The 12,262-nt window shown below is 35.0% G+C and overlaps 1 protein-coding gene across 1 annotated transcript in view; it reads right to left on the reverse strand.

The window, feature by feature from the left end:
* HNRNPK (heterogeneous nuclear ribonucleoprotein K) overlaps positions 1 to 11,010 on the reverse strand; it is a gene marked incomplete at its 3' end in the record, with an annotated part of 14,794 nt that extends 3,784 nt beyond the window's left edge. The window contains exons 1-10 of the mRNA XM_010187978.1: positions 10,931 to 11,010; positions 10,733 to 10,812; positions 9,757 to 9,854; positions 8,340 to 8,396; positions 6,826 to 6,869; positions 5,839 to 5,911; positions 5,138 to 5,251; positions 3,679 to 3,807; positions 2,827 to 3,134; positions 2,441 to 2,495 (exon numbers count right to left, since the gene is read on the reverse strand). Of these exons, the coding sequence (XP_010186280.1) occupies positions 2,441 to 2,495; positions 2,827 to 3,134; positions 3,679 to 3,807; positions 5,138 to 5,251; positions 5,839 to 5,911; positions 6,826 to 6,869; positions 8,340 to 8,396; positions 9,757 to 9,854; positions 10,733 to 10,781 (927 nt within the window). The remainder of the gene's footprint in view (positions 1 to 2,440; positions 2,496 to 2,826; positions 3,135 to 3,678; positions 3,808 to 5,137; positions 5,252 to 5,838; positions 5,912 to 6,825; positions 6,870 to 8,339; positions 8,397 to 9,756; positions 9,855 to 10,732; positions 10,813 to 10,930) is intronic.
* Between the last annotated feature and the right edge of the window lie 1,252 nt (positions 11,011 to 12,262).

Consider the following 12,262-nt stretch of genomic DNA (forward strand, 5'->3'; position numbering starts at 1 on the left):
AACCAATTAGACTTCTGAACATACACTTCTTTTAAACAGACATTCTGATTTAGTTCTCAATTAACTCCAATTTATAAATACTTTGAAAGCATTAGGAACTGAGCATTAAAAAAAAGGGGGGGAGGGGAAGGATTAAATTACTTTATATGCACTTTATCTTATTTTTTTCCCCTAGTATGTTTTTGTGCATTTAGATATCTAAAGTATCCTTCAGGATGGGGGTGTTAAAAAAGAAACAGTGGAAATGCAAGAAACAGCCATTACAATCATAGGCGTTTGATTTGGAGTAGTTACAGCCTAAAATATATACCCTTGTAGTAAGAGAAACAATGTGTTTATGTCTTTCAGTAAAATGCCTCAGAACAGAGATTTTATGTATATATAAGTAACATTTTTTTCCTCCCATCTTAGAATTTATAAAGCTGTCAGTATTGTTGCATCTCAGAAAACACAAGTTTCATCATCCAGTCTTGGTCTACCACCTTACAAGTCCTGAATTACTGAATTTCTCCACCTTTAGCAGAGAACTGGTAGAAAATAAGATTTCTGTAGGTTCAACATCTCCAAGATGTTGGTCTGAAAAGAATCTATTCTTACCTTTTAACTTAGTTTATGTAAAATGGCATTTCTGCTATCTGAAAATAGTCTTTCCCATGTGTTACTTCACAAACCACAAAAATGTTGGTTTACTTACAACTTAAACATTTTGCTAGAGACTGATTTCTATATGAAATGTATAATAGCTCAAGAAGACCTTGTGTTTCTGGCATGACACTTCTAGCTTGAGCTTCACAATCTATGGAAAGACATCTGCTTATACAATTAAGGATACTGGGATTATGGCTAGCTAAAACCAGAAATTAAATACAATCTGTGTCAGAGAGCAGTCCTCATTGTAGGCAGGCTATGAAACTTGTGTATAAAGCAGCCACAGCCATGAGCAGTTCCACTGTGAAGAGGAAATAAAATTGCTTTTCAGAACATGGAAAACGAGCAGAGATGACTCCCACTTATTTGTAGAAACTCATGTCAAGAAAGTCAAGGGCAACCTGATCTAAGTCAGACTAAATAGAGTTCAAATAGATTTTCTACTCTAAATGGAATGGAATAGAACTAGAGTACACTATTGGCCCAAGCTTAAGATTGCACTCAATCAGATACCCAAGGAAGGGCTGGCTGCTCTGTTTATATGCCTTGACACTGGTTTTACCAACTGCAGATCTGAAAACACAAAAATTGAGCTTTGAAAACATAATACAAATAAGGGATCTTAAGAGGTATAATTCATGATCCATGATTCTTCTAGTTTCTTAAGATCCAGAGTAGCATAGACAACTTGGTGCTTTTGGTGTTGGGTTTTATTTGGTTGGTTTGGGGTTTTTTTTGTAATTTTAAGTGCAAGTCTTTTCTTTCAATATTTCTGTTAGGCTTCTGGTGCCTCAATTTTGACATCCTTGTAATATGTACTTTCAGTATGCATTACTGGAAATAAATTGCCTTTTGCCCCCAGAAGGGGGCAATGTGTAAATCTCATTTAGGTTGCCCATTTCATAGCTCTTCTCCACTTCTTTCTCTTCTATTCATTTAAAAGAAAAAAAAAATATCTCATCTAACCTGTCATCTTAAGGAATGTGCCAAGCAGAACCAGAGGGGAAAAAAAGATAGTTAACTACAGAGAGATTTACCTCCCAGATGCCGATGATTTCCTTCCCAGGAAAGAGGATACAACAGTAAGTGACTACCAGGAAGTCACATTTCAGAGTACAACATGGAAGGAGCATTTTTAAGCCCTTTTTTAATTCTCCCCACCCCCAACATGGTTGAATGTACCTAATTTCATTTAAAATTCAACTTATCAGTGGTCCTGGCTCCAAAACATTTGGAATTTCAGTAGATTTTTTTTTTGCATAGAAATTGGCATAAAGACAAGAACTGATTTGAAAAAGCAATCACCTGCCAGACCAAGTAGAGCTCTTTACTGATATTCATGTTCTCTTACATTTTGCTAGCATATGTTGGAAAACACTGTTCTGACATGCTTTCTTGATCCGAAAAGCCTCCCAATTCCTATTTCTGTCATCCTGATTAAAAAGAAAAAGTCTAAAAGAAGGTCAATGTAACAAAACCTGCAGGGACTGTGCTCTATCAGCTTTCTATTCCATTGTTGATGACAGGTAGGGAAAACAGCCAACCAAAAAAAAAAACAAAGCTCCTCAAACCAAAACCACACAGCAGATCACATTCCAAATACCCTTTACACCCCAAACAGCTGTCTTTTTGGAAGGACCATTTGTATGGTCAAAACATTTTGGTGATATCAAAGTTTATTAGAAGCACACATGCCCCACACTTAAATGTATACATTCAAGAACAGTTTCCTCAGATATTCAAAGTGCTAACTTTGTTTAGTAAACAAAACAATATGATTTTTAACTCCTACCATTCCATCATAACGGTCTCCAGGTCTACCCCTTCGGTCATAAGGCATAAGATCTCTAAAATGAGAAAAAGCAGCACATGACTCATGTTATAAACTAGTTTATATATTTTAATTCAAGTTTTCATTATTTGCACACAACCATGAATTTCTGAATGCTTTAGCCAAGATCTGAATGACATAAAATAAAGTTACAGAACTATTGACTTTAGTCCTGATAGACTGCTACACTGCAGAAATAATTAAATTAAAATACTTTACAAAGTTCTCTGGTGCAATCCTGCATAATCACTACTAACATGGAGTGTGAAACAAGTCCTGGAAACAAGTGTAATAAGCAAATTTTACTCAACTCTAGTTTTGTACAATGCATTTATGCAACAGCTTACCCGCCACGAGGGGGTGGTGGAGGAGGAAGAGGAAGATTACGAGCTCTGCTGCCACCTCTGCCACCACGACCTGGCGGAGGTGGTGGAGGTCCTCTGCGAGGGCTCATATCATCATAATCTCTTCTTGATGGAGGCATAGGTCGTCCACCACGACCAGGAGGCATTCGATCAAAGCCTCCTCTTCCACGCATTGGAAAGCCTACTGGACGTCCCCTTCTATCATCAAACATCATTGTGAAGCCACCATAGTCATACGTTTCATCATAGAAATTGGGATCATAAGGCTGGGCCCGTCCTTTAATTGGAGACTAAGACACACACACAAAAACCAAACAAAACAAAAACACACACAAACAAACAAAAAAAAAACACCACCCCTCCCCCCGGTTAGCACTGACTGTTACAATTATTCTATTTCATTAAATTACTATATTAAGTGTATAAATATTAATTTATACATTCTGAATATGTTCTTGATCTCACAATACTAATAAAGTTAGGAATGGTGATATGCTTCCTGAGAACTTAAATATGATAGAGAAACTGCTGTTACTGATAGGTGACCCATTTGTCTCACTTCCTCCTCAATTTAAAATTTCTTGTTTTACTGATATGAAAAGCATGACTAACAGTCCATTGGTACAAAAAATTACTTCCCTCTCCAATGAGGTACAACCTAATTCTAGAAAACAGGAATACTTTCAAAGGGCGCTAACAGTCCAACACTCATTTTGTTACTGAATAAGTAAGAGGCACCAAATTCAAATTAGAAATGGAAAGATAATTTTTCATCCAAATCATCTTGACTTTCATGAATACCAATGAAAGAAAAATAAGTTTAAGACACATTACCTCAGAGATAAGATCCAAGATAATCTTGATACATTCCACAACTCTATCAGGTTTTCCACCAATAAGCACCACTCTATCAGTGGAATGAGGACAACACTCTTGGAAGAGCTTAATGGTGGTCTGAGTGTTCTGTTGAAGAGAAGGAGGAAAAAAAAAAAAAAAATCACAAAAACCTTCAAATAAAAGTATTTTAAACAATTTTATTAACTTATTGAAAACAAAATGGGCAAGACATACTAAAACATTATTAAAGAAACAATCAAACCAGACCATTAAACTTCCAGTTATTTTAAGTGAATGCTTGCTTCTGAGTTCTTACAACAAATTTAATCTTAGGATATTATAAAGACCTGCAATGACATCAGTTTGTATGAAATGCTACTGAAGAGGAAAAAAGTTTCATTTTTAAAAACTTTCAATTATGGTTCATCTACACAGTCATTTAATCAATTAGCAAAAGGACCACATATCCATTATAAGCTTAAAGGTTATATAAACCTTCATATGACAAAAAGCATGCTTTGGATGCAAGACAGCAATGTTGCTAGGATTATGTCTAGTCATCTTGCCTTCCTCAGTCCGCACAAACAGTAGCTTAGGTCTAAACTACCTGGAATTGTCTTTGACACAATGCCAGGAAAAGATAGAAAACAACACTCTAGATTCATAGAGAACACTAGCTTTTTAGAACAAAACCTCATTTCTTCACAAAGAAAACAGTGATCTTCAAGGAAGTGGAACTTAAAACAAAAAAAACAAAAAACCAAAACAAAAACCAAAAAACCACCACCACAAAACACACAGAAAACCCAGCAACAAAAAATACCCACAAAACACACCAACCCATCCAAAAATCAAATGCCTCAACCACCAACTCCCCTAACAAAAACTAAAATCCACAACAAAAAGACCCAAACCCAACCCCTTACCCTCTACTACCTTTTTGATAGATATATTTAAGCATCTATTAAATTATCGTTGTTGAAGTTTATAGAGATGTGTCCACGCTAAACCAACACCGCCAATATAGTCTATTCAGTAGTTCATTCCAGGAGTGATGAATGGCATTTTAATTTGAAGTATTCTTTATTTATAAAGACTGCTAATATGCTTAAAAGCTTTATAAGAAGTCCTAGTCTCTCTCTATTGCCAACAGCCACTTTATTTCTGACTTTTTGCTAGAAAGTTGTAATAAGTAACTCAGATTGATCTTGGAACACAAAAAATCATAGAATCATTTGGTTGGAAAAGACCTTTAAGATCAAGTCCAACCATAACCTAACTCTACAAAATCTTCAGATAAACCATGTCCCTTAGTACCACATATATATGTATTAAATATGTTCTGAAGAAACAGATGTTATTGCACAAATGATGCTTACACTGACTGTTTATGAACACAAAAATCTAATTTGTTTATAGATTAAAAACAGAATCTAAAAAGAACAGAAAACAGTACCTCTCTGAGTTCTTTGATTTTAGCACCCTTGACACCGATAATTCCTCCCGCTAGACTTTGGTGAATTAGAAGTCTCAATTCACAGTCAAAGTCGCTACCTTTGTAGTGCTGATACTGTAAGAAAGATGCATACAAGGAAAGAATAATATATTAGTCAGGGGAAAAAAAAAATTGAAAAATCAAAACACTTGATTTTGTTTTTTTGTTAAGGTTTTTCTCCAAACACCATGGTATGACTTAATTTGCTGCTGAACTGTAACATTTGCTATGATAGAGTAACACACCTATTTAAGTACTTTGCCTCAACATGAGGTGATGTCAAATGAGTTTTCCTTAATTTCTTAAGTTTTTATACAATAATAATAAAAGATATAAAACAGCACAAAACACTTGCTTACAAAGCCAAGGCAGGATGGAAATTACAATATAGCTATGTCAAATTGGGGACTAAACAAGTGAGGAGACAGGTGTTTTGAAGGGGAAGAGGTTGTTTCAAATATTAATTTTCTAAGAAGATATTGTCTCTGTTCTCTACCAAAAACAATGCCAACACACAGTTTGAGAGCTATAGGCCTCCTTTCAAAAAAGGCTGGGTTTTATTTTCTAAGTTAATATATTAAAAATAGCACACAATCATCTAGAATTATCTTGTTTTAAAATCTAAATTTATACCTCTGAAAAAACAAACCTAAGAGACATACCTCTTCTAAAGTAGGGATAATCTTCTTCAAGATTTCTCCAATTGTCTCTGTATCTGCACTTATACTCAAGATGCTGTTAGAGGCCATAGTGTTAGGAGAAGGTAGAAGAGTAGCAGAAGTTCAGAAATCATAATCATATACAAAACTCTAACAAGATTGACTACACAGAAGAACTTACAATTAATATTCCCCATTTCAAGTAAACCTGTTCACTGGATTTACAACACATGCACCTTTGTTTAATATGAATTTAAGACTAGGTAGGTCTTGCAGAGAGAGAGAAAGAGAAAGTGCAAGTGAGAGCTTTTGGAAGGGCTCAGATTAAGTGGGCAAGAAATCGACACAGAACTGAAAGTAGAAGTAAATATTCACATTCCCTGCCACCACTAATTTAATATACCCTTGCCATTACATTGGTAAAACCGGCACATCTTCTTGTGGAAAAAGTGGGGATATGCAAGTGGTCAACATTTTATCTGGAGTAAGGTTGAGAGACCACTTAGAAATTAAATTACTAATGGGCTCTGCAAAAAAGGAATATAAATACAAGGAAGAAAAATACTCAAACAAAAACAATCAACAAAAAACCCACAAACAAAAACATAACACAAATGAGAAGTGAACAAAAGTGAACTAGAATTAATATTTAATCAGAAATAATTATGAACAGACAATGTTGGGGGGAGTAAGGTGGGCCACAAAGACAGCAAGAAAGTCTTGAAAGAGTTTGAATTATGACGCAGTGAATATGTAACATTTGAAGCTGTGCTCCTTCCATTGAAATAAAATTAGTGGATTGTTTGAGTGGCCAACTCACATAAAATTCAGTGACAAAAAGACTTAATGGGGAAAGTAAGACAGAAAACTTAAAAAAAACCCCAATATACAGTCTATAAGGGGATACTATTTAATTATATAAAAGGCAGGTAATAGAATACATTTCTGTCTTTCTAATCAGGCAGTGAGGCATAAACTGTTGGGACATACCGCTCAGGGCCACTGCTGTCTGGGACTGAAACACTTGCATTGTACTGCATTGGTCATTGGCGTTCGTGGATGTTGGCATTGGGCATGGGTATTCAATCGGAAGTTGTCAAGTATGGTACCCGTTTGGCAACGAGCACATTTTTGGGCATAGCCAACCAGGGTTTTCACATGGGCGTTCAGGGGCGGATGGGCCAACGTCATGGTGGGCAACGCAGGGGCAAGTCGATCCAGTACATGGGTAACGGAGATATATGGCCAAAAAAACAAGGAGAGGGAAAAGGGGGAAAAGCAATAAATTTTAATTTAATACAAACTATACTCATTACTCTCAGTTAATGAAGCAAGCTTAAGTTGTTCTGAAGACTAACACAATAATGGATTGCTACATCGACTGTGGCTTTATGGTATGGATTTAATGAGTTACTTTATCTGACTAAACTACTTTTTACTTTTAACATAATGATGTTTCAGTAGCAGGCTAGCTCATGAATGTAGACACAAAACTCTTAAGATCCATATTACTGAAACCTTGGGCAAGTTCGGAAAGTTAGTATTGCAGACCAATTAAATTATCTGGAGAGAGGTGATGTATTTATTTACTTCAAAAAAACAAACAAAAAACAAACAAAAACCCCAACAAAACAAAAACAGTAGCTGCCAAAGTTAGTGAGTCTATGTATGATTCCAGACTATTTCAGCTTAATGCTCAATTCTAGTTGCTATAGTTTGTGAACTTAGATGGAACCAATTCTGTAATGCTATATTAGCAAATATTGTGTTGAACAGTCTTGCTTGAAAAAATTGCTTAAATTGTAGCTGATGTTAAGTACAGGAGTGTAAACAAATGGAATTTAAGAAGCATTAGCAAGTTTTAGAAATACATAACATCTATGCTGAACGTGTGTCTAATCACGAGAGTCAACCCACTATAAAATATGAATAGGTAAATAAGTCATGACCATTTAAAAGTGCTTCCAAATAACAGAAGTGTTTCTTTACTGTTCTATAGCTATATTTAAATCATGCAATCTTAACATGAATGTTTTTGTGCTTTATGTCCAAGCTGTTAAAGTAAGAACAGATGGACCATTATGGGTTGGTTTTTCAAAGGAAGTTAAATAATTCTTTTATCACTGGGTTAAGCCAGCCACCTGCAATAGTTTTAAGTAGTACTATAATTGATTCACATATGGGAAATGGGGTTAAGGGTTTTAAGCTTTGCCAATATTTCTAATGAAAGATGTTAACTCAGTTGAAGAGTGTCATTAAGAGGAACCCTCTTTGAAAGCAAAAAGGTTTAATATAAACCTCTCCTCCCACATAACTCAAGCTGGGTTTTAATTACAACACAAACTGAAAAACTAATGTTATCTCCTCTAACAATCATTATAAATGGCTTATGATTGTTGTCGTCTAGATTTGAATTTCTCAATTTCTAGGAATGCATGCAATCAAGTTTTCAAATGTAGTGCTCTGAAATAACTGGTAATAAATTAGTTCAAACTCATACTCACATCTGTACGAAGTGCCTTAATATTTTTGCCACCTTTTCCAATTACTGCTCCAGCATTCTGGAAAATAGTTTTCAGAAGTTATGTTATGCTCATACAGCACAGACTAAATTTTTGAACTGAAGACTAAGAACAACGTATCTACTTCTGCATTACCTTGTGGGATGCATTTAGTGGTGGGACAAGGCTTCTTTTGCTTTTGAAAGGTTCAAATCAAATTGAAACCTAAACTGACATGGTTTTACCATGGGGGAAAAAGAAGGTCACAACAGCTCTTATCACTGAACTTTGGAAAAATATAAAAATACTCAATAATGTTATTTCAATTTCAAATTTAGGTTTCTAAGCAATTCTGCCTGTGTTAAAACCATCTCATAGTTAAAGCAGAACTGAAAAAATACCTTTTGGGATCCCACACATGTTATATAGGTCAATGATTTTCCTAATGTATTTGGTAACTTTTTAAAAATTATTTTTAAATGTTTACAAATTTCACTTTCACACTCCAAACATTTGATAATTTCAAATGCTACTTTTGATTTAAACTTATTAACTCAACTGACCACTTAGACTAGTGTCTGAAGAATGTAAAGCCAATATAAACAATAGCTAGTCTCCAGTTGCTAAAATCAACAGGAATAGTCTCAGATATTCAAGAGGGGCAACTGTAAAACTACATTTTTACCAGGCTATTTCAAGAACTACATGCAAAATTATTGCTTTCATTATGCTGTTTATACATGTCAACAGCACCACAAGCATTTTGCAGCACTCCACATGACTATTCATCAGAAATGCCACACAGTTAAGGTAACATTCCCGTGCCCCGACACAAAAGACTGAGTTACTTCTGACAGCACAAACGTCTGTAACGACTAGAAACACTAAAGGAGATTCATAAAATAACAATTTTACCATGACAATTTGTACTAGTCAATGAAGCGATTGCAATCCCCGAAACATTACTCCCATATTTCTTCCTGTTTATACATACAGATTTACTAAATCTGGGAAAATTACTAAAATCCTGAGGAAGTCCTAATCTTGCCTCTCATGTTAAATTTACAATCATAAGATGATCATTCTCTAAACTGCTCGCTTTCAAAAGACTACTACACAGTCATCCCCCTGTAAACTATTACTTTCCACACAAATATAAGTGGCTTATAATTTCTATTGCTTTATTTTTTCAATGAGCACACTTTTTTAAGAAATCCCATAGATCCTTAAAGACCCATCTTTGAAAAGTTTTAAGATAATACCACTGCAATACACTTCTACTATCATGCACACTTAAGAAATATTCCTAATATGTTATTTTACTTTAAATAAAGCACACTTTCTTTTTAAACATACACTTTGTCACCACTATCTTAAGTAATGGTATAAGCAGGAACATAGTGATACTGAAAAAGCATACTTTGCTTTGAAGCAAGATGCGTAATTCAACCATCTCATCTGTATTACGAGATCTTTTGAAGGCCTGTTCTTCTTCAATATCTTCTGCAGGACGTTTGCCTATAGACAGGTCCATAGAGGAGGGAAAACACAAACATATATTTAACATTCTAAGTCATGATAAAATTGCATATCAAGCTTATGCACTGTATTCCTAATGAAGCATTCCCTCCTATTAGCCCAATGCTAACTTCCGATATCTACCCTGATTATAGCACAGAAACAGGTTTTTACTTCATCAGCCTACATATCAATTAATTATTGAAGACTCATTCCAAATCTATGAACTACGGTTGAAATGAGAATTTTGCAATTTTGAAAAATTTACAAGATGTCATTTAAAGCAGTGCCGCATCACCCACCTAATATTTCTTTTACAATTAGGAAAACCTTAAAGCCCAAAAGATCAAAAGTAGTTTGTCCAATACTGAAATACTGGTGGAACAATAAGAAAGCAGAATTTCAAATAGCTTTGAAAAACTGGCATGAATCAACTCAATGCTTATACCCTCTCTCTTCTTCATTAATTATGTCCAAAAAGGTTTTAGTTGAGCTAATAGAGACATTACATATATATACACATTCCCTCAAAGTGACAACTGCAATAAATACAGTAATAGATATGCCTGACCGTATTTTTACATAAACACACTGTCCAGACAAGTACTGAATATTTAGCTATCAAATATTTTCAAATCCATAGTTATAACATTAAGTTACTTATGACTACAATACTTCCCCCCAAAGTTTACATATTCATGATACAAAAACCATGTCAAACCATACGGGACACTGAAAAATTAAAAGTTTAAATGCAAAAATACTGCCAGTACAAACATTTGATACAGTTAGCATTTCTAAATATTTTGGAATGCCTTAAGACTTTAAAAAGGTTCTTCCCCCCCAAATAAAATAAAATAGCCCTTTAAAAAAATTACCATTTGTCTCTGTGTTGGTAAAAGTCTCCTCCTGCTGTTCAGTCTCCATTACCTTTTATTCTTAGGTGTGCAGATAAAACCTGTTGCAGAAAAAAAAAATCACCCTAGCACATCTATTTTGTGAGTAAAAAAACAAATCACAAACTGTACATCATACTAAAGGAAAAACAAAATGAGACACCCACTTTTAGAACTTACCAGTTTTATATACACTTGCAGAGCAAAACTCAAGTGTTCTGGGTGTGATCAAAACCCAACAGTCTACTGCTTCAGAAGCCTATGAAAACAGTTTGGATTCTTGCTACAACTAAAAATGGGGGTTTGACCCAAATTTTTGCTGCAAAGCCAAACACATCACTAAGAGGAGATTACAAACTTGTAAGTTCACAGATTTGATTAACAATTACAGTCTGAATTATTCTGGACTTGCTCAGTTTTCAACCATGTGCTAGTTTTAAGCAAACACATTTACTGAATGATTTTCAGATATTTAAAGGGAACAATTATCCAGTTCCTATTTTTAACATGTTATAATACATATCTTGAATTTTCTTTTTAAGGGACACTATGTATCGATCTGCTTGTTTAGTTCTAAACAATTTAGACAAAAAAGTTATAAAATTAATACTTATAAAAGTTCTTTATCAAACTACTAACAGGCATTCTATCATGCCTTCCATTCAATATAACAGATGAAGAACATAACAGCTGCGTACATGTATAAAGAATCTCAAAAGCAGTTGAACTTTTTTGACTTTGTGAAATGGGTGCCTCTTTCAAGATCTATTTTTGTTAAGTCCATCTGAGTATACTTATAAAACACATTATGAGTCAGGCAAAACAATTTTGCACCTTATTCTCATAAAAAATTTATTTGTACAGATAACAACCAAAGAATGCTATTTTCCCCCTTGGATTTTATTGTTCAAATTCCATTGCCTGAAAAAAACACTCCATGAAGAAAAAGGGAGCTAAGCTTAACTCCTTAAAACATTCTTTCAATCATCTCCGTTAATTCGTAACAGTTACCCTGCTTGTGCAGGCTAACAGCAAGCACTGCCGGTAGGCATGCACTCTTTCACAGTCGCTGATGAGAGACCGCCTTCCGAACAAATGCTAGTATTTCCAGACCCCTAATTTGAGCTAATAGAAAAGCATCACTTAAAGAATAGCCAAGTCTCAAACAGACATTGCCAGAACACAGGAGAGAAGGGGGGCAGCAAGAGAAATTTCACCAGGTTCAAATGACTAGCCTTTCCAGATTCTTCTATTCTATTTAAGACCTTTCCAAAAATTTTAAAGCTGCGAGGGAACAAAGCATAATAGTGCTCAGGACAAGATACTCTCAGTTAGTTACTGTGCTCTGTTGCGTAAATCGAGTTTGCGGGATTAAATTGACTACCGCAATGTTTTTAAAAACATCAAAAGGATAAAGCAGTCACGAACACGAGTAGAGATACCGACACATCTCTATCCCGCTCCCTCCAGGACGAAAAGCCCTTCCCGCCCCGGACGCCTCCCCTTCCGCAG

Source organism: Mesitornis unicolor, unplaced genomic scaffold (genome assembly GCF_000695765.1).
Source record: "Mesitornis unicolor isolate BGI_N332 unplaced genomic scaffold, ASM69576v1 scaffold37077, whole genome shotgun sequence".
Classification (NCBI taxonomy): domain Eukaryota; kingdom Metazoa; phylum Chordata; class Aves; order Mesitornithiformes; family Mesitornithidae; genus Mesitornis; species Mesitornis unicolor.